At 39.2% G+C, this 22,617-nt stretch overlaps 1 protein-coding gene across 21 annotated transcripts in view; it reads left to right on the top strand.

The window, feature by feature from the left end:
* LTBP1 (latent transforming growth factor beta binding protein 1) overlaps positions 1-22,617 on the top strand; it is a 666,638-nt gene that overhangs the window by 406,294 nt on the left and 237,727 nt on the right. For all 21 annotated transcript variants that reach the window (XM_023736168.1, XM_023736140.1, XM_023736141.1 and 18 more), the window contains 2 exons: positions 9,249-9,351; positions 13,609-13,680. In XM_023736168.1, the coding sequence (XP_023591936.1) occupies positions 13,629-13,680 (52 nt within the window). In that variant the 5' untranslated portion in view covers positions 9,249-9,351; positions 13,609-13,628. The remainder of the gene's footprint in view (positions 1-9,248; positions 9,352-13,608; positions 13,681-22,617) is intronic.

Genomic DNA, 22,617 nt, shown 5'->3' with positions numbered 1-22,617 from the left:
TGTGTCTGTTAGCTGCCTGAATGTCTTCTTTGGTGAAGTGTCTATTCATATCCTTTGCCCATTTTTTAATTGGATTATTTGTCTTTTTGTTGTAGAGGTGTTGGATTTTCCTATAGATTTTAGAGATTAGACCTTTGTCGGATTTGTAATAGCCAAAAATTGTTTTCCAGTCTGTAGGTTCTCTTTTTACTCTTTTGGTGAAGTCTTTTGATGAGCATTAGTATTTAATTTTTAGAAGACTCAGTTATCTAGCATATCTTCTGATTTTTGTGTGTTGTTAGTTATGTTTTGAATCCTGTTAATGCTGTGTATTAGGGCCTCTAGTGTTGATCCTATTTTTTCTTCTATGATCTTTATAGTTTTGGGATTTATATTTAGGTCTATGATCCATTTTGAATTAGTTTTTGTGTATGGTATAATGTATGGGTCCTGTTTCATGTTTTTGCAGATGGACATCCAGTTTTGCCAGCACCATTTGTTAAAAAGACTCTCTTTTCCCCATTTGATGGACCTTTGGGTCTTTGTCAAAGATCAGATGATTGTATGTGGATAGATTTACATCTGGGTTCTCAATTCTGTTGCATTGGTCAACATATCTGTCATTATATCAGTACCAGTCTGTTATGACTACCATAGCTGTATAGTAGGTTCTGAGGTCAGGCGGTGTTAGTCCTCCTACTTTATTCTTCAGTAGTGCTTTACTTATCCGGGACCTCTACCCTTTCCATTTAAAGTTAATGATTATTTTTTCCATCTTATTAAAGAATGCTGTTGGTGTTTGGATCAGGATCGCATTATATTCATAGATTGCTTTGGGTAGAATTGACATTTTTGCAATGTTGAGTCTGCCTATCCATGAGCATTGTATGTTTTTCCATTTGTGTAGGTCTCTTTTGGTTTCTTGCAGTAGTGTTTTGTAGTTTTCTTTGTACAGATCTTTTACATTCCTGGTTAGATTTACCTAAGTGTTTTACTTTTTGGGGGGAGGACTATTATAAATGGTATCATTTTCCTGATTTCCTTTGCGTAGTTCTCTTTATTGGTGTATAAGAATCCAACTGACTTTTGTATGTTTATCTTGTATCCTGCTACTCTGCTGAATCTTTCTGCTGGTTCCAGTAGTTTTCTTGTGGAGTTCTTGAGTTCTCTATGTATCGTATCATATCATCTGCAAATAGGTTAATTTTGCTTCTTTATCAATTTGGCTACCCTTTATTTCTTTTTCTTGCCTTATTGCTCTAGCTAAGACTTCCAGCACAGTGTTAAATAGGAGTGGTGATAAAGGGCATCCTTGTCTTGTTCCTTTCTCAGGGGGAATGTTTTCAGCCTCTCTGTGTTAAGAATTGTGCTTGCTTTTGGTTTTGTGTAGATACCCTTTATTATGTTGAGGAATTTCCCTTCTATACCTAGTTTATTGAGAGTTTTTATCAGGAATGAATGTTGGACTTTATTGAATGCTTTTTTGCATCATTTGAGGTGATCATGTGATTCTTTTCTTTTGTTCTGTCTATGTGGTAGGTTACGTTGATTGAATTTCTAATGTTGAACCATCCTTGCATACGTAGTATGAATTCCTCTTGGTCATGGTGTATTAATTTATTTTATATGATGCTTAATTCTTTTCGCTAGAATTTTGTTGAGAATTTTTGCATCTGTATTCATGAGATATTTGTCTGTAATTTTCATTTTTTGTAGTGTCCTTGCCTGTTTTTGGTATCAGGGTTATGCTGGCTTCATAGAATAAATTCAGAAGTATCCTTTCTGTTTCTATGTTCTGAAATATTTTGAGTAGTACTGTTGCAAGCTCTTGTCTGAATGTTTGGTAGAATTCTCCATTGAAACCATCTGGGTGAGGATTTTTTTTTTTTTTAATCGGGACTTTTTTTATAACCTTTTCAATCTCTTCTCTTATTACAGCTCTGTTCAGATTTTCTACCTCATTTTGAGTTAGTTTAGGTAGTAGTGAGTTCCTAGAAATTTTTCCATTTCCTCTAGGTTTTCAAATTTGTCAGAGTTTGCTTTTTCATAGTATTCTGTTATGATCCTTTATAATTCAGTTGGGTCTGTTGTAATGCCTCCCTCCCCCATTTCATTTCTTATTTGGGTTATTTGCATCCTCCCTTGTTTTTCTTTAGTCAGTTTGGCGAGTGGTTTTTTGATTTTGTTGAATCTTTCAAAGAACCAACTTTTGGTTTTGTTATTTTGTGCTGTTATTTTTCTATTCTCTATTTCATTTATTTCTGCTCTGATATTTAATACTTCCTTCCTTCTGGTGGCTGTGGGCTGCTTTTGCTGTTATCTTTCTGTTTTTTCAAGTTGTATAGCTAATATTTTGCTTTTGCCCCTTCTTTTTTGATGTATGCGTCTATTGCTGTAAATTTACCTCTGAGCACTGCCTTTGCTGTGTCCCAAACGTCTTGGTATGATGTGTTTTCATTCTTGTTTTAGTCTACAAATTTTTTTTCCATCTTTGATTTCTTCTCTTACCCAGTGGTTTTTAAGCAGGGTGTTATTCAGTTTCCATGTATTTGATTTTTTTCCCTTGCTCTTCCTGTTACCAGTTTCTACTTTGATGGTATTGTGATCAGAGAAGATACTTTATATTATATATTATCTCAGTGTTTTGGATTTTGTTGAGCGTTGCTTTGTGGCCTAAGATGTCGTCTATTCTGGAGAATGTTCTGTGTGGGTTGGAAAAGTGTGTACTTTGCTGCTGTTGGGTGGAATGTTCTATATAAGTCTTTGAGGTCAAGTTGTTTGATTGTGGCCTTTAGATCTTCTGTGTCTTTGTTGAGTTTCCTTCTAGATGTTCTGTCCTTTACCAAGAGTGGTATGTTGAAGTCTCCTACTATTATGGTGGAACTGTCAGTTTCTCTTTTCAGTGCTGTTAGAGTTTGTTTTATGTATTTTGGAGCCCTGTCATTGGGTGCATAGATTTTTATTACGGTTATGTCTTCATGGTGGATTGTCCCTTTAATCATTATATAATGCCCTTCTTTGTCTTTCATGGTAGATTTTGTTTTAAAGTCTAGTTTATCAGAGATTAGTATTGCCACTATTGCTCGTTTTTGGTAACTGTTTGCTTGACACATTTTTTTCCATCCTTTGATTTTTAAGAAATTTATGTCTTTGTATATGTCTTTGTTTCTCTTTGTTTGTCTTGTGTGTCTCTTGTAGACAGCATATTGTTGGGTTCTGTTTTTTTAATCCATTCTATTACTCTGTCTCTTTGTAGGTGCATTTAAGCCGTTTACATTCAGTATGATTATTGATAGGTGTGAATGTATTGCTGTCATTCTGTAGTGCTTTTTTTGTGGTGCTGATGTTTTCTTTGTTCCTCTTACTTTTCTGTGCTATATTCCTTTTGTTGTGGATTTTGTTTCATTTCTTTAGTTTTTGTAGATTTTGTGTTTACTGAGCCTTTGTTTTTCTTCTTTAGTTTGATGAGTAGGTTTGATAACTTTCTTTGTGGTTACCTTGAAATTTACCCCATCTTCCTGAGTTTAAACCAGTCTTTTATTGATGTCGCCTGGGCTTCCCGTGCATTTGAAAGTTCTGTACCTACAATGTTTATTCCCTCTTTTTATTGTTCTGATGTTGTTGTTATTTACAGATTGATCTCTCTGGTTCCCTGTAGTAGATTTTTTAGTTTTGCTTTGTCCTTGATAGTTCATTATCTAGGTTGATATCTGGCTATGGTCTCTTATGTCCTAGACTCAGGTTGTTGTCTGATGTCGGTTCTCTAACCTGTGGACTCACTTCAATAATGCTTGTAAATTTGGTTTCATTTTTACATATTCCCTTAATTTCTGTTTATCTGGAAATATCCTAATTTTGCCATGATATTTGAGTGAGAGTGTTGCAGGATATATTATTCCTGGTTGGCAGTTTTTTTCTTTTAAGATTTTGTGTATGTCATCCCATTGCCTTCTTGCCTGCGTGGTTTCTGCTGAGTAATCAGAGTTTAGTCTTATTGTTTCCCCTTCGTATGTGACTTCGTTTTCCTCCGGGTACTCTCAGAATTCTTTCTTTGTCTTTTGTTTTAATGAGTGTGATTATGATATATCTTGGTGATTTTCTTTTGGAGTCTATCCTGTATGGGTTTCATTGAGCTTCTTGGATCGTTGGCTTTTTGTCTTTCATAATATTAGGTAAGTTTTCTGTCAGCAAATCTTCAGTGATTCTCTCTGTGGTTTCCGTTTTCTCCCCCTGCTCTGAACCCCGATCACACGCAAATTTTTGCTTTTGATTGTATCCCACATCGTTCTTAGATTTTCTTCATTCTTTTCTCTGATTTTTCCTCAAATTAAGTAATATCCAAGGGTTTGTTTTCAATTCGCTGATCCTGTCTTCCATTGTTTCAAATTTGCTCCTAAAACATTCTATTGCACTATTTCTGAAATCTTGTTGTTTATCTTTTGGATTTCTAATTGCTGTTTTTGTATGATTTCTAGTTATTTATTTTCACACTTTGTTTTTGTATTGTTTTCCTGAATTCTCTCATTGTTTTGCCTGTGTTTTCCTTGATTTTGTCTGTATTTTCCATGATTTTGTCTATTTTTTCCTACTTTTTGTCTGCATTTTCCTTCCTCTGTTGGAGAACCCTGAATTTTAGAGTTTTGAATTGCTTATCAGTTAATTCCAGTGCCTTTTCTTCTGCCAGAAAGTCATCTGGTATTTTGGTTTTGGTCACTTTCTGGAGCCATCCTCTCCCCTTTTTTTTTAATATGTTTTTATACTGTCTGCTGTCTGTGGGACATTCAGGAATTATTTTCTTTCTTTATTGATTGTAGATTTGATTGTTTCATCCTCCTTTTTTGTTTTACTTGGTTATGACTGGACATGCGGCCTGGACATGTTTTGTTGCTCATCTGTGGGCACGATACTTCTCACCACCTTCTCCAGGTGGACAGGGTCACTCAACTATGGTGCAGCAGGGTGTGTCCAGCGGGGTGGATGGGCGGGGATGGGTAGCTTGCCGTACCAGCTAGGGCTGGGGTAGTACAGGGCGGGGCCCAGGGGACCACGTTGGTGCCATTCAGGGGCGTGGTGCTCAGGGAAGGTTGCAGATAGGTAGGCAGGAGGGGAGAGAATGTGATTCGCAGAGCTAAGTAGGTGGGTGAAAGAAGAGAAAAAAAGAGAAACAACAGCAAAAGTAAAACAGGAAAAAAAAAGCAAAAACATGAAAGAAAAAAGTAAATAAGAGGGCGGCACAGTAAGATTTGGTAGGTGTGGGCAGGGCAGACAAGTGATGCCGTGTGCCAGTGGCTCTTGGCCTGTTGAGAAGGGGTACGGTTGGTGCGCGGGGCTAGGTGGGTGGGAGAAAGGAAAGAGGGGAAAGAGAAGAAATCAACTAACCAACAAACAAAATAAAAAATATTTAAAAATGTGAAAACAACAACAAGAACAAAGTATATGGTGTTGGGGAAGCTGTCCTTTGGGGATGGGATAAAATTAGGGTGGTGGCAAGGTGATGTCTCTTTCACTAGGCAGCATGGCACAGCCCATCAGGACAAGGTGGAGGCTGCACAAGGACTACGTGGGAGGGAGAAAGGAAAGGGAGGAGGAGAAAGATAAAGAAAAATTATGGTGCTGAGGTAGTTGGCCTATGGGGGTGGTGCAGACCTGGTGAGGCTGTGTGCCAGAGGCTCTCCAGGCGAGTGATACAGCACATCCTGCTAAGAAGGAGGAGGGTGGCACACAGGGCTACGTGGGTGATAGGAAGGAAAGAAGGAAGGGAGAGAGAGAAAAGAAACAACAACAACAAAAAGAACAAAAAACAAAATGGTGCTGTGGGAGCTGGTCGGTGACAGCGGCACACACCTGGAGAGGCTGCATAGAGTGACTCTTCAGCCAAGTGGTGTGGCATGGCCCCTCAAGAAGGGGCAGGGCAGTGCACAGAGCTGGGTGGGTGGGAGAAAAGAAAGGAAGGAAAAGAGTGAGAGAAGAAACAGAAAAAAAAAAAAAAGAAGAAGAAGAAGAAAGCAAACAAACCAAAAAAATGACAGCCTGCCAAGAAGTGGAGGGGGGAAGGCACATGGGGCTAGCTGAGCGGGAGAAAGTAAAGAAAGGAAGGGAGAGAGAAAGAAGCAACAAAAAAAGCCAAAAAAACAAACAAAATGGTGCTGAAGGGGCTGGCTGGTTGGGGCATGGTGGGCCTTGGTGGCAGTGAGCTGGTTTCTCTCTGGACGAGCATCCATGGCCTGTTGGAAGGCGGCAGAGTCTGCATAGAGGGAAGAAGGGTGGGGAGTGGAAATGCGTGTATCCCTGGTTACTAGGTTCTCTGTCTCCTGTTGGGAGCTCCGTGAAGTTGCCTTCCCATACTCCCTGTCTGCAGTTCTTGGTAGCTGAGGTCCCAGATCACGAATCTGGGTGGTGGTGAGCTGGTACCTCTCCAGCTGAGCGACCATGGCCCCTTGGAAAGTGACAGAGGTCTTATACAGGGAAGAAGGGTGGGGAGGTGAGAAAGTGTGTATCCCTGGTTACCAGGTGCTCTGTCCCCTGTTCGGAGCTCTGTGAAGTTGCCTTTCTGTCTGCGTTCCTTGGTGGCTGTAGTCCAAGATGGCGAATCTGTGCTGAGTTAGCTGGTAGGGGACCTCCACTCTGTAGCTCTCCTTGTTCTCTGTTCTCTGTCAGTTTCTTATTCCATTTGGTGCTTGATCGAGTTGTTTATTCTTTCATTTGATGCTTAGGGTTCTAGGATTGATGTTTGTATCCAGTGTACTTAGTTTTTTTGGGTCTTTGCTGCAGAGGGATGGCATGGTGCCTCTGTCTGTAGTGCCATGTTGGCTCCACCTCGTTCTGTGTATAAATTTTTGAATGAGAAACTAATTTACTCCGTAAACTTTCACCTAAAGCACAATAAAAAAGAAGAGAAAAACTGCATGAAAACCCAAAAAATAAGAAAAAGGACACGTGCATTTTGTTAAAATGCATAGCAGAGGCAGTAGAACTATGTAGAAAGTTCTGTAGAGTAAGGAGGGCGAGGAACTAACTGAAACTGAGGAGACAGGGAAGCCATCGTGGTGATACTTCTCCTGAGCTGGGTCTCAAGAGATGAATAGAGTTTCTCCAGGAAAGATGAGGGATGGAAAAAAGAAACATTCCAAGGAGAGGAAACAGCTTTTAGAAAGACACGCTTTGTTCAGAAAATAAAGAGTATTCGTATGCCTAAAGGGTAGCTTTAGAGAGGTTAAGGGGATCAAAAAGATTGTCTAAGACAGGAATAGAAATGCTCAGCTATGGAAGAAAGCCCTGGCGATCTACTTCCATAAAATCAGCCATTGAAAACCCTATGGAGCACTGTCCTACTCTTTCACTCATGGGGTTGACATGAGTCAGAATCTACTCAATGGCCACTGATAAGGAGTTTGTGAAGTTTTCAAACAGTGGAGAGTCACTGAAGGTTTTTAATCAGTAATGTGATCAGATTTGTTTTGAATATCATTTGGAGGGTCTTGTAGAGGTTGAGGCAGAGGAAGGTAGAGTGACCTCTTAGAAGCTTTGCGTTTGCCAAAGAGACACAGATGTGGGCCTGGGCTTGGCCTGCACAGGGAGGATGAAGAGTCAGGTGGCCCGCTTTGCCCGACTGGCCTTTGGATCTGTACATAGAGTAGAATCTGATTTCTTAGACTTTTCTCCACCCCGCTGAGTTGATCTAATTTTGGCCCTTCCCTTTGCAGACTGTTCTGACTTCCTGTGGTTGACCGGGAAACGTGTGTTAACATTTGACAACTGGGGTTGCTTTGGAAGCCTCTAAGCCCCACTCTCTGCCTGTTTAGTCAGGACTTGCTTAGACTTTCCAGCATTTCCCTACCTTGGCTGACCTTCCTAGACCAGACCACTTGGCTGCCTGGAGCCTTTGTTGTCTGCCAGAACTGATCTGGCTTGAGTGAGTCTTGTACCATCCTCCCATCCTGTCCCTGTTTCAGTACTAATACCAGTTGCTGGCAACTCACATGGTGACCCCATGTGTTGCAGAGTAGAACTGCTCCATAGGATTTTCAAGTCTGTGACCTTTTGGAAGCAGATTACCAAGCTTTTCTTCTGAGGTACCTCTGTGGGTTTGAATTGCCAACTGAAAGTTACTAGTCAAACACTTAACTATTTGTGCCACCCAAGAACTCTTATCCCTGCTTAAACCCCAAAATCAAACCCACTGCCGTCGAGTCAATTCCAATTTATAGTGACCCTATAAGACAGAGTACAGCTGCCCACATGGGGTTTCCAAGGCATACATCTTTACGGAAAGCAGATTCCACATCTTTCTCCTGTGGAGTGGCTGGTAGGCTCAAACTGCTGACCTTTCAGTTAGCAGCCCAGTGCTGACTGAGCACTTTAACCACTGTGCCACCAGGGCTCCTTTTATCCTTGCTTAAAACCCATTGCCATCAATTCCATTCTGACTCACGCGACCCTAAAGGACAAAGTAGAACTGCCCCATAGGGTTTCCAAGGAGTGCCTGGTGGATTTGAACTGCCGACCTTTTGGTTAGTAGCATAGCTCTAAACCACTACGCCACCAGGCTTTCCTATCCCTGCTTAGGGATAGGATATTATAGTAGTAGTAGTAGTAGTTAGGTGCCGTCAAGTCGGTTCTTACTCATAGCGACCCTGTGTACACCAGGGAGCCCTGGTGGCGCAGTGGTTAAGAGCAGTGGCTGCTAACCAAAAGGTTGGCGGTTCACATCCACCAGCCACTTCTTGGGAACCCTATGGGGCAGTTCTACTCTGTCCTATAGGGTCACTCTGAGTCAGAATCGACTCGATGGCAATGGGTTGATATTATTGGAAGACCGAAAGGAAGAGCACATGGCACCTGTGCCACATTCTCCAGTTTCACCCATTTGCCACACCCTTGGAGCTCTGTTCTCTGATCCTTCACAGAAAAGATTAGACAGTTGAAACTAACAGAAAAAGTTTATATTGATCTTTCAAGTTTTGAGGTCATTATTAAGTTAAAAATGGCGTTGAAAACAAATTTTACAAAGTGCTTTGAGTAGTGACAGATTTTTATTAGACTCTAAAAATGCCAAGGAACTCTTATTTGGAGATATGCTTGTTCATTTTAGTGCCATATTCATTCTGTTCTGGTGTTTTGTTTCAAAGTTTTATAGTTTTTTTTTTTCTCCTCTAATTGTATCGATAACAAGGGAACTGTTTTATAATGTGACTATGAAGCACAACAGTTCTCTAGAGCTGAATGTCTTGCTCTCCATTAACCTTCATATTTCAACCTAATCACTGCAGTGTGGTAAACCGCTCCCTGGCCTTTCAAAGCAAGAGGACTGCTGTGGGACCGTAGGCACCTCCTGGGGCTTTAACAAATGCCAGAAATGCCCCAAGAAGCCGGGTAAGTGACATTTCATTGTTCTTTTGCAGGTCAGTGTAGCATATCTATTTTCTTATGATGAATGTGTTAATGTTACCCAACAATTAGACTTTCAAAGAACTCTAATTGGATTCTAGACGATAGTCCTATAATTTTCATTTCCAGAAACTTTGCAAGTCTGAGGAAGTGTTCGTATTGATTCTGTTTTTTAGTAAGCAGACCTTATCAAGTGCCTTCTCCAGCTAGGTTACTTAAACAAGAAAGTCTTATAAGAGGTGATGAACTGAAAAAGCTTCTTTTGTCTCAAGTGAAGAGACAGTAAGATTTCTTTCAAAATAATAAATTCCTTAAGTTTTTATTAATATTCATAACTTATATTGTAGTTTTTGTTATGATATGCATTTTCAAGAGGTTTCACTGTAAGAAAAGGCAAAGTAGAAACATGATTGGTTGGTGATTTGTGAATGAGAAAATTTATAGTCCCTAGGATCTAATACTCGACGGCACCTAACAACAACAGCAACACTTTTATCACAGTCTTCAATAACACGAATCAGTATTAACACCCACATATTTTGATTAGTCTGTAAAGCCTGTTTTTCAGAACCTGTTGATTTTAATAAATCTAGGTTTACACTTTTCTGTTACTTTCTTCCTAATTGTAGTTTGTCTTTTTAGTTTTTAAATGTAGTATTAACTCTGAATAACTGATTTCTAATAAATACTTTTTAGAAAGACAGAGGTAACTGGTTATAAGTTAAGCTGTATCATACCTAATTTACATTTTTTGGCAATAGAGCAAATGGTATTTTCCTCAATGTTCTTCTTTGTCTCACATAGCTGAAAATTTTTTATTGTTTTTTTTTTGTACTCATTTTATCCAGCTAGGAATTTCTCATTTGCTTCAATTGGATAATTTTTATGCACTCTTCTTAAAGAAATCTGTTGATTTCTACTTTGATATTCTCAACTGCCTTTTAAAACTGTTCAATTTAGAATCTGCCATCTTGGAATCACTACTTCATATGTCTTTCTTATATACTATTTGGTCTTCTACCTCCATAATAAAGTTGCTTTAAATAATTGTCTCAAATTTACTGGTTCTCTATCTTTTTTTTTTTTTTTTGCCCCCAACAATTTATTTCATTGCCCCTATCTTCTTTTAGAAGACCGATTTGTGGAAATGCCTACTAATGCTTCTGTTAATTAATGAGTTCCTCATTTAGATAAAAAACGACATAAATAAGGACATTCAGTACTGAGAAAATGTTCCCAGTGGACTTTTTAAGATGATTTGGTAATGATTTGCAATGTGGTTTTCCAGCAAGTGGATTGAGTGTAATGGGCCCTCCTAACTAGAATGTCAAGTTGTCTGATATTATTTGGCAGTCTGTCCAGAGGTATATCTAGGGAACGTGTGGTATAATTTAAAGAACATGGAGTTTGGAATTAGGTAATCCTGAGTTTGACTCCCAGCTCTGCCATTTACTGTTGAGTCTTCTGGGTCATTAAACTGGACTCTATATCTAAAATTTTTAAAAAAAAAAAACCTCTTTAAATTTTTATTTATTTTTTTTGCTGTCTACTTACTATTTACCATTTATGTTTGTCTGTAGGACCACTGTGGAGGGTAATATCTTTCCCACTGCTTGTCTAAGGATTGAGGATGAGAGCAGTAAGGGTCTTACAAATTTGTTTTGGAGCTAAATTTATGTTCTTTAATGCTTTTTCCATCTTCTTCTTTATTTTTATTCTTCCTTTCCCCTCTTTTGTGTGTACCTTTTTCTTAGTTGCTTCTCTTTCCTCCCTTCTCCAAATCTCAAAGCAGCAGGAATGGGACAGAACGCAGGTATACAGAGAATCATACAGTTCTTTTTTAATCCCTAACTTCCACTTCTGACCTTTTGTCATTTTTATCTAGAATTGTGCCATCTAGTATTCACTGTTTTATATGGTTTTGATAGCTCTGTATTTTAATCTTGATAATGGATTTAAGTAGAATGTGAAGTACAAAGTTGCTAATCACTTCTTATGAGATGCTGATGAAAATAAATCCATACTTTGGCTCATTTAATGTATGAAAGTAGAGAGATTGATTCCACTTCAGGATAGGCCCTGTGGATTATTGAATGAAGTAAACTATGAACATTTTGACATTTACTCTGTTTGTGCCGTCTTCAGTGACTCACTCCTAAGAAACACACTCTGGGTCACGTTCTTCCTGTGTCATTTAAAAAACTTTCCTTTCCTTGGTTGGTACTGCTCTCTAAATCATATTCAGTTTGGAAAAGAGCAGACTTTGCTTGGCTTTATATTCTGTGGTTTCGTGTTCCATGACTTTTTTTTTTTTACTCCACTTATTTAATAAGTGGCTTTTAATGTTTGAAGTTTTTGTTTAGCCACATACAGAAAGACCTTTCCTTGTTGATCATTTTTACTGTGAAAACTTACTTTTAAATCTGCAAACAATTTCATCAGACAGTTCATAACCTGTTAGAAATGTGCTTAACATGAACAAGTTATTTGTCCTTTAGAAATTTTTAGAAGAAAATTAACATAAAATCCTCAGCTGAGGAGAACTTTTAAGATACCATCTGATCTGGCTTTTTGCCTTGAAGCAGATGAGTGTTGAAACTTTCAAAACAGGTTTTTATCTTTTTGCCTTTGAAGAATTCACAGGCAGAGACCACACAATCTCTATAAGTAACTTGCTCCAGAGTGTCTCCGCTGTGTGGAACAGACTAGACATGAGGACTGGAAGCTGAATGGGCCCGACTCCTCACATAGCAATATTTCCTCCTTTTTACACACTACACCCAGACTCCTCACTTTAAGCTTCCTCTTTAGGCACTCAGAGGGGTCTGAAGAAGGAAAATAGAGCAAAGAAAAGTAAAAGAGGAGAGGGTCACCACTAATAAATATCACCCTATTCCATGAGTCGTTGTTGGGTGCCTTCAAGTCGATTCTGACTCATAGCAACCCCATGTGACAGAGTAGAACTTCCCCCATAGGGTTTTCTTGACTGTAATCTTTACGGGAGTGGATCACCAGGTCTTTCTCCTGCAGAGCCACTAAGTAGATTCGAACTGCCAACCTTTCAGTTAGCAAATGAGTGCTTAACCATTGTGCTACCAGGGCTCGTGTTCATGAGTGGTGACGGATAAAGAACATGTGTAGAAGGCAAAATACATTCATCATCTGAAGGAAAAATGGAGCATCAACTTTTAGCTTTTGCCCTTTACTTGAGTCTCTTTAGTGGCCTAACCATCCATCCTAGTTTGATCACAGCCCATTTTCCATTATTCTTTATCCTCTCAATAAAAGATTACCTTATTGGAAGAAATGACATCTATCATTTAGTAAGATGTCAGCCACTGCGGGAGGCTTTTTCCATGAAATCTATGTTCCACAACCCCCCGCCCCTTCTAGTAGATGTGAATATCCCCATTTTACAGAATTGTACTTTAAAACCCAGGAAGGTTGTTACCCAAGGCATTGAGAGCTATTGATAGGCAGGGCCAAGATTTGAACCCAGGTCTGTCTGGTCCTAACACTTATGTTCTATTCACTGATGCCAGGTTGTCTTGCAGGCCTAACTTCTGGTTATAAAAACCTCAGTGAATAAGATTTTTGTAGATAAACTGGTGACTGCAATATTTCTATTGTTAAGAGTTGTCTGAGTGATGAACCATTCAACCAGTCACGGCAGCTCTTTTGATCTCATAGTTTCCTCTTATCACCTGCCTATTTTTCCCATGTTCATAGTAGTAAGAATCAGCTCAAACCTCAGATACCAGAGCCTACAGTTAAGGTGAGCATATAATTTATTGTCTAAACTTGAACACTTCTGAGAGTGATATGGAGTGCTGCTAATTATGTTTGCTGAAACAGCAGGCATAACCCAGAATTGTTACTGGAATACCAAGGGGTATGGGCACCTTACCTACAATGGATAAAAAAATTCAAATGCCTGAAGCTAATCATTACTGATTAGCCAATCAGTAGATCCATTCTGATATAAATGCTTAATCATCAATTGAAAGAAAATACAAAACAACCTTATGATTCTTTCAATCCCATAATAAAGATTTAGTGACAACTTCTTGGGACTATATTGAAAAACAAAGAATGTAGAAGAAATTGTAGAGATACACATTAAATTGATATAAATGATCAAATACACTGATAACTTAAATAGCTTTGATGATCACATATAGTAATTCAGGTTAATAAGAATTTAAATTAAGATGTAACAAAGAATTATTTCTTCCCTTACAGCTTATCACGGATATAACCAAATGATGGAATGTCTTCAAGGTTATAAGCGGGTTAACAACACCTTTTGTCAAGGTAGGGTTCACTGAATTCATTGGCATGGACTTGACAGTTGGGACTTTATCAGAAATGTGTGTTGTTTTGCCACATGTTGCTCATTAGCCTAACATATGAAAGTCAGACAGTGACCTACCTCCTGTTCACTGCATTTAGCTAAGGAAATATTGAGACTTAATATATGGCTGTTAGAATTCCTCCGCTACTATTTAAACTTTGTGGAACCTTTTTCCTTCTATTAATTGGTGATAAAATTCACGGGAGTTTGCATCATATTACAGAGCATCCTGTGGTCTCCCTGCTAGCCACCTTCCATCAATGCATGGGCAAGTAAACACACACGCCCCTGGCAGAACTTTTTCTCTGCTGACAAGTGACTAGGAACCAGAGTCCCCCCTTTCTTTCACCAGAAAATTGCTGGCCACCTTAAATCTCGTTACAGAAAGACACTGACCCATACTGACTTGATTCAGGTACTAAATATCAGCGTGAACTCACTTTTCCTAGGGAATAGGAAAAGCTATGTAGCTAAATGTCTTAGAGTTCTCTAGAGAAACAGAAGAAGTAAGATATATCACTATCTCTGTCTCTCTGTCTGTCTATCTAATCTATCTATCTTTCTTACCTATCTACAGTAAAACCAACCAAAGCTGGAACCTGTGTAAGGCAGAAACCTATCAGAGAAGGAAAACTCAAATATTTTCCACTAATACAGATTGTTAGAAAAGTGGTAAGACTGCACTCTGTCATAGGTGGAAAACTTGCAAAAACAATGCAGTCCTGTCGAGTTCTAGCTCTCTCAGGTCTCACTGTACATAAGGTTTTCACTGGCCATTTTTTTCGGAATTAGACTGCCAGGTCCTTCTTTCTAGTCTGTCTTAGTCTGGAAGCTCCACTGAAATCTGTCCACCAAGAGTAACCCTGCTGGATTTGAAATATTGGTGGCAAGGCTTCCACTATCACAGCAACACGCAAGCCACCGCAGTACAACAAATTAGTTCCGACTCATAGCGACCTTATAGGATAGAGTAGAACTACCCCATAGTGTTTCCAGGGAGTGGCTAGTAGATTCAAACTGCTGACCTTTTGGTTAGCAGCCAAGCTCTTAAACAGTACGCTACCAGGACTGCACATGTCTTATATATATATGTGTGTGTGTATATATATATATGTATATGTGTATATATATGTATATGTATATATGTGTGTGTGTATATATATATGATTTTGAGGGAGAAAGATGTGACAGTCTGCTTCCATAAAGATTTATAGTCTTGGTAACCCTATGGGGAAGTTCTGCTCTGTCCTATAAGGTTGCTGAGTCAGAATCAACTCGATAACAATGGGTATGGGATATATGATTTTACAAGAGAGAGAGATTGAATGATAGATTTTTAAGGAATTGGCTCACACAGTTGTGAGGGCTGGCAACAGCTGGAGATTCTGGCAGTCTTGTGTCTAAAAATTGGTAGATGGGGCAGTGGGGAGTGAGAGGAATTCTGGTACAATGTCTATAGTCTGGAGGTAGAATACTTCCTTGGGAAATACTCCTTTTTGCTCTTAAGGCCTTCAGCTGATTAGAAGAGGCCCGCCCACGTTAGGGAGTGTAGTCTGCTTAAGGCCAACTGATTTAATCACATGTAACTACTTCATAACAGTGACTAGACTAGTGTTTTGACTAAGCTGCTGGTACCATAGCTTAGCTTGACACATAACAGTAACTGTCACACTAAATATGAAATATTTGCTCAATTTATTTTGGACAGTAGAGCAAAGTTTTACAAGCAGGAAGAATCTCAAAGATCATCTAGTCCAATGTCTACATTTTATAAATGAGGAAATTCGAGCCCAGAGAGGTTAAGTGACTCTCCTGTGACTACGTAGAGCTGAGGTTGTAACTCAGATAGACCAATGCCTAGGTTAGTACCCTTTATATGATATCATATTTTGGTTCATTTACTCTGTGGGATGTCCAGCGAATGCTCCTAATTTCCCTTTAAACGTCTAGGATGAAGGTGTTATTATCATTAACTTGGAAATACGTGTATGTTGAAATAACAGAGAAACGAAGAGCCTCTCAGAGTCTTACTGAACCAAAAGCTGTGTCAAGAATAGTGCACATGTCTTTGGGCTTCTGATCTGGGGCTCTGTACCCTTCACCATATGGATGGAGTAGATTAAGGTCATATTACAAAATACAGGTTAACCTCATATTGAGATGTTTTATATCAAAGGAGTATCTTCAATACCTGAGACTTTTTTAAAGTAAATGTTCTATTCCATAGTGTAGCTGTGTAATTTTATGATATATAGGGCCTTTGTTGACTTAAAAAATTTTCTTTTGAAATGCACATGCGTATATCATATTTTTAAAGGTTTTTCCTTTAAATATTATATAAGCCCAAATCATACGTGAGAGAATGTTGGAAAAGTTAAACTAACTAGGATTGATCTAAAGTTAGATTGACTGAAATGAATACAATAACTAGATTTGACCAGGAGAGTTAATGACATCTATCATTTAGTAAGATGTTAGACACCATGATAGATATTTTGCAAGAATGATCTCTAATTCCACAACAACTGTGCTCCCGCTAGTAGATGTGAATATCTCCATTTTACAGAAATTTCTATTTGAAACCCAGAAAGGTTATTTTTCCAGGTCACATAGCTACTTTTTTGTTGTAAAAATATATATAATACAGCATTTGCCAATTTGACATTTTTCATGTGTACAATTGAGTGGAACATCAGTCATATTGTACAACCATCACCAATATCCATTACCAAATCTGTCATCACTCCACATAGCTACTTTTTGAGAAACATTTGCAAGCATGGGAATAATGGATTAATCAGTGCTATTATAGAGTAAAATTTAAGATATAATTGAATTTAATTAAATGGATAGAAGAATGAATGAGTGGCTAAAAAATGAATAATTGTATATTCTGCATTGTAAACCTAGTTATTATTTAATAGAATTGGATAAAAATCTACATAAAGAAGGCCTAGTACATTTTTAGGATGCATTAATAGAAATACAATGAGTAGGGCACTGGAAGTTAATAATCTCGTTGTAGTCTATGACCATCAGACTGCATTTGGGTTTGTAGCATTCAGTTTTCATTGTCTTTTTGTTAATAGGGTTGTCTTAGTTGTCTAGGGCTGCTGTAACAGAAATACCACAAGTGCATGGCTTTAACAAAGAGAAATTTATTTTCTCACAGTCTAGTAGGCTACAAGTCCAAATTCAGGGCTTCAGCTCTAGGGGAAGAGTTCTTCTGTTGGCTCCTTGTCATCAGTCTTCCCCTGGACTAGGAACTTCTCTACGCAGGAACCCCGGGTCCAAAGAATGCACTCTGCTCCTGGCACTGCTTTCTTGGTGGTATGAGGTCCCACTGTCTCTCTGCTTGTTTCCCTCTTTTATATCTCAAAAGAGATTGACTTAAGACACAGTCTAATCTTGTAGACCTCATCAATATAACTGCCGCTAATCCGTCTCATTAACATCATAGTGATAGGATTTACAACTCATAGGAAAACCACATCAGATGACAGAATGGTGGACAATCACACAATACTGGGAATCATGGCCTAACCAAGTTGACAGATATATTTTGGGGGCACAATTCAATCCATGACAGGGGTCAACCAAACTTCTGAAGGGCTAGGAAACCTGAGTGTGCTTAATTAGCCTGGAGATATGCAGATTGAAGTGAAAAATAATGATTGCCTTCAAATGTTTGCTGAACTGTCCTACAAAATATGACATTTTATGAGTTTCTTCAAAAGCCAAAGTCAATAAGATGGAGTTACAGAGAGGCATATTTAGAACTACAAGAAAGCCTTTCTGTGGAACAGAGTTCCCCAAAATTGTAATGAAATACCTTGGGAAGTACTGAACTTTCTACCCATATCAATGATTCAAGATAATAAATAACCATTGACCTGGAATGCTATGGGGGTATTTCTGTCCCATGCAGTACGTAAGGGCCAGATGATCTCCTAGGTATCTTCCAGTTCTATGATGCTATTATTGCACTGTGTCCCCTAGGATGGTACATGAGAAGGAAGAAATGACATTTTGACCTGACACACGTGTATTAGCCATGGACGCCTAGTTTCCTGAAATTTCCCCTGTGATTAGGCATATCTGCTTACTCCATTAAACTACAGGACAGAAAAGGGTCCTTAATTATCCTCCACCGTTCTAATCCTGCATGGCTAACTCTTAAACACTTTCTCCAGAAGGTCAGGTGCTCCCACTTTCTCTGAATGTCAGATAGTGTAGAATGTGCATGTGTTCTCTTCCTTATGTGTGTGTTTGTGCTGTGTGTATGTGTGTGTGTGTTTGCCATTTGTTACTGTTCATAAGTATTTGAGGACAGGAGAGCTACTCTCTTTTTAGAGTATTTTATGTTGTTATTTGTTTCTAACTTATTTGGAAGATGATAAGAGGCTTATTATAGCTTTATTTTATTTGGTCAAGTACCAGTAACTTTCAAATAAAACCGAAATATTTTTAGTGATTTCACACATCTAATTGCAGCAGCCATAAACATATAAAATGAGCAATATAGAAATAAGTAATAGTAATAGTGAACAACTGTTGCTTGTTTGGAGCCCTGGTGGTGCAGTGGTTAAGAGCTCGGCTGCTATCCAAAAGGTTGGCAGTTCAAATCCACCAGCTGCTCCTTGGAAACCCTATGGGGCAGTTCTGCTCTATCCTGTAAGGTTGCTGTGAGTTGGAATCGACTGGACAGTAACAGGTTTGGGTTTTTTTAGTTATTGCTTGTTTACCATGTGCCAGACAGTTTATTTAATAAACACTTTGTGTCACTTATCTCCACTAATCCTCGAACATCTTTTTAAAGTAAAACAAAAAACCCATTGCCGTTGAGTGAATTCTGACTCATAGCGACCCTATAGGACAGAGTAGAACTGCCCCATAGGGTTTCCAAGAAGCAACTGGTAGATATGAACTGCCGATCTTTTGGTTAGCAGTTGAGCTCTTAACCACAGTGCCACTAGGGCTTGTACTGTTATTATCCCCACCTTTACAGATGGTGAAATTGAGATCCAGGGAGGTTAAGTAACTTGTACAGCACATAGTAAGTGCTAGATGTAGGAATGAAATGCAGGTAGACTGAAACCAGAACTTGAGCTATCAACCACCTTGCTCTGTTGTAGGGGGAGGGAATCAACATTTATTGATCACCTACTTGTGTTAGTCCATATATACTATTAAAAAAAAAAAAAAAAGTTGCCATCAAGTCGATTCTAACTCATAGTGACCCTATAGGACAGAGTAGAGCTGCCCCATAGGGTTTCCAAGGAGCGGCTGGTAGTTTTGAACTGCCAGTCTTTTGGTTAGCAGCTGAGCTCTTAACTACTGTGCCACCAAGGCTCCCATATATTACGTGCTTCATTTAATCTTCAAAACAAACCTATGAGATCTGGACGTTTTTAATTCCAATTACAAACTGAGACACAGAGAGTAAATAATTTTCCCACTTTCACACAGACAATAGGAGGCCCAACCAGGATTAAATTCCCAAGCCTTCCTTACCAATTTTATGTATATTTGTAAGGTATTAACTATGGTTAAGCACTCAGCTGCTTACCAAAAGTTGGTAGTTTGAATGCAACTAGTGACTCGGTGGGAGAAAGACCTGGTGATCTGCTCCCATAAATATTACAGCCTAGGAAACCCTATGGGGAAGTTCTACTCTGTCACATGGGATTGTTATGATTGAAATGGACTCCAAGGCACCTGACAACGACTTAAGTATTACTAACATAGATAGTAGCTAATTAGAACAAAAGATATGTTGTCTCTTCTGAGAATTAATAGAAATCAAAGCAATTAACATTATTTTGGTTATATTTAATCAGAAGAGATGGTTATCCCATATCTTCCTTCTTCTGGCTGGTTCAAGGTTCTCTACAGCTCATATTCATAAAAATATCACTTGAGATGTGGAAGTGAAAATTTGCAAGTAATCACTTGGTATTTCATTTAGCAGACTACAATGGAGAATTCTTTAAATAATTGCTTGAGTTTTGTATTTCCCTCTTCTGGTGTGGTTGTCTGACCTTTAACAAATTTTCTTCATACTAAGTGTAGCAAATGGTTCCAACTTGGTCAACTCGGCTGATGGTCACTAACAACAAATCCTGGCATACATGTGTCTCAGGAGGATATTTGCTAAACAGTTATACTTTCTGACAAGGATTCTGGAGTGAACAATCACAGAAAATTTCATTTCATGGTACCTGAAGAAGGCATCACTAAATTATACCACAGAGAAGATTGACTCATAGAATAATATGAGTTCATTCAGCATAATCTACTAAAATTGCCATTGAGAAAAGGGCTTAATTTTACTCCCTTTGTGATATTATTGGTCAGTAAAATGAAGTGGAATGTTCTTACATTACATAAGTACACTCGGTTTTCCTAGAACCTGGAAGCTTTTGGATTTTGTTATCCTAAAGGTTTTCAAAAGGCACCCATTTAGCCTCTACTTACTTGTGCGCTCTGCATTGTTCTTACAGTCTAACGTCTTCTCAGCTTACAAAGGCCATTTAAAATTAAAGTGATTAATAACTAGAATTACATTATTTCCTTAAACTAAGTTAACAATGTCCTGAAATAGCTTGTACTAATGTGTGCTGAATTACAAAGAGCCAACTGTCCAGAAGTTAATTTGAAGAGCTTTCAACTAATTGCCCTCAAAGTTGGGCTTCCCCTGCCCTCCGTCTAGGGGTGCTGCAATTTTCTTTTCAGAGGAATGATTTACTACATATACACACATAGAGCTCTAAAACCTGCCTGGCCACCCCAATATTATGAAATTTTTATAATTTGTTTCATTTATCATAACAAACATTACAATTTTATTTCCTGGTAGATCTAGAGCAGCATTCCTCCTTTGATTATTATGCTAAGATATGCTACAAGTTTGATGTAGAACCAGAATTAAGTGAAATAACACCTCATGGAAGTGATAATATCGATTCTACTTTCATTCTGCTTTACTCTCGAGCTCGGAAGTTCTTGCATTTTGCATACTCTCACTTGCCCATAACTTTGCCATGAAATAAATGGGTTCTTAAAAAGTTAGGTTAAATCAAAGTTTCAAGGATAGAATTAGATTCTGAAAGTATTTGAGGGTTAGTCTATTTAGAAAAATCTTTTATTAAAAGCAAATATCTTGGGGGCAGAGCCAAGATGCTGGAGTAGTCAGACACTTCAGATGGTCCTTCTTACAGCAAAGACCCAAAAAACAAGTGAATCGATTATATATGACAATCTAGAAGCCCTGAACATCAAAGGCAAAGTTGAAGATTTGGACTGAGTGGCAGGAGAAGGGAGAGATGATTTGGAAGCAGTGAGGAGTTGCCAGACATGACCCGGCGAGAGCCTGAGCCCTTCATGAAGGCCTGATCAGCTCGAGGTGCGTGGTGAGGCAGGCAAGCAGTGGCGCTCAGGAGACGTTTTCCACATTGGGAGAAACCCAGTGGTAGACAGTCTACATGGCCACCCAGAACCAGTGAGAAGCAGCCCTTGATCGGCAAAAGTACATTTGCCTGGCCTACTGCACGGATCAAAAACACCCTCCTTTGGGAAAAACCTCTCTCCCATTTACCTCCCTGCTTCCTGCTCTGCACTGGGTCTGGGACCGGCTTCAGCAATTGCTGAGTCCCCTGGGCTGGAAGTAGGACCCGTCAAGTGCCCTAAGCCATTCTCCTGGCCTTGGAGAGTGAATCAATGAACAAATGGGAAAAAATAATCTGCTGACTTCCCTAAGCCAGGAATTCAGGGTAGGCACGGCTCCTTTGCCTAGTCATAGGCATAAGGGATCCATGGACTTTGAGTGCCTTTCACTCTGCATAGAATTGTGTGGGCCCATTTCAACAGCATAGGCCCTCATTGTACCTGAAGTCTAACTTCAACTGTTTCAGCTGTGAAGTAGCAGGTTCGTAACATTTGACAATGCTCTGCCCATTAAACAGGGTCTTCACCTACGCATATCAAGGGCCTGAGGACTGGTGGTTCCACCTACGCAACCTAGCCACCTGCAACAGGGGCCCAAGAAGAAGAAGTGCCCCCTACTCCTTACAGACAACAGCATTGGGTGCTCATAGTCTGGCCGTAAAACCCACCCATTTACGTGCTCTAGGGAACATGGCCACACTTTCCTCCTGGACACTCAGGGGTGGCCATCGGCTCCCTGCCTTGCTCAGCCTGTGTCCCCCTGCTACAGTCAGATATGTGTGCCTACCCCAGTGACCCACACCCGTCTAGAACTGTAGGTGAGAGTCTGCACCACACACTTGGTCGCTGACTACCTGGACACCTGAGCTGCATCCATTCAGGAAGAGTGGGCAGACTCCTTGGCCCACATACTTAGTGGCAGTTCTGGCCACCTGGTGGCAGGACATTGCAGCTTCAGGCATCCTGGTGACGGGGCCGGCTCACACAAGCAGCCTATCTGGGTATATCAAAATAAAGCAAAACAAGAAGCTAGGACACAGTAAGCAAACATAAAAGAAATAAATATAATAACTTACTGATGACTCGGAGACAACAGTCAGTATCAGATCACATGAAGAGGCAGTCCATGATGGCTTCAGCAAGCTCCCAAATAAAGAATCTAAAAATTTTCTGGAGGAAGAAAATATCTTGGAAATACCAGAAACAGAATACAAAAGATTGATATACAGAACTCTTCAAGAGATCAGGAAGGAGATCAGGCAAAATGCAGACCAAGCAGTAGAGGAACTTAACAAGATTAGAGATGAGTATAATGACAAATTTAACAGGCTGCAAGAATCCATAGAGAGACAGCAATCAGAAATCCAGAAGATTAACAATAAAATTTCAGAATTAGACAACTCAGTAGAAATTCTTAGGAGCAGAATTGAGGCAAGGTAAGTCAGAATTAG

The sequence above is a fragment of the Trichechus manatus genome, unplaced genomic scaffold (genome assembly GCF_000243295.1).
Source record: "Trichechus manatus latirostris isolate Lorelei unplaced genomic scaffold, TriManLat1.0 scaffold00005, whole genome shotgun sequence".
NCBI lineage: Eukaryota > Metazoa > Chordata > Mammalia > Sirenia > Trichechidae > Trichechus > Trichechus manatus.
This window is presented reverse-complemented; position numbering and strand designations above follow the sequence as displayed.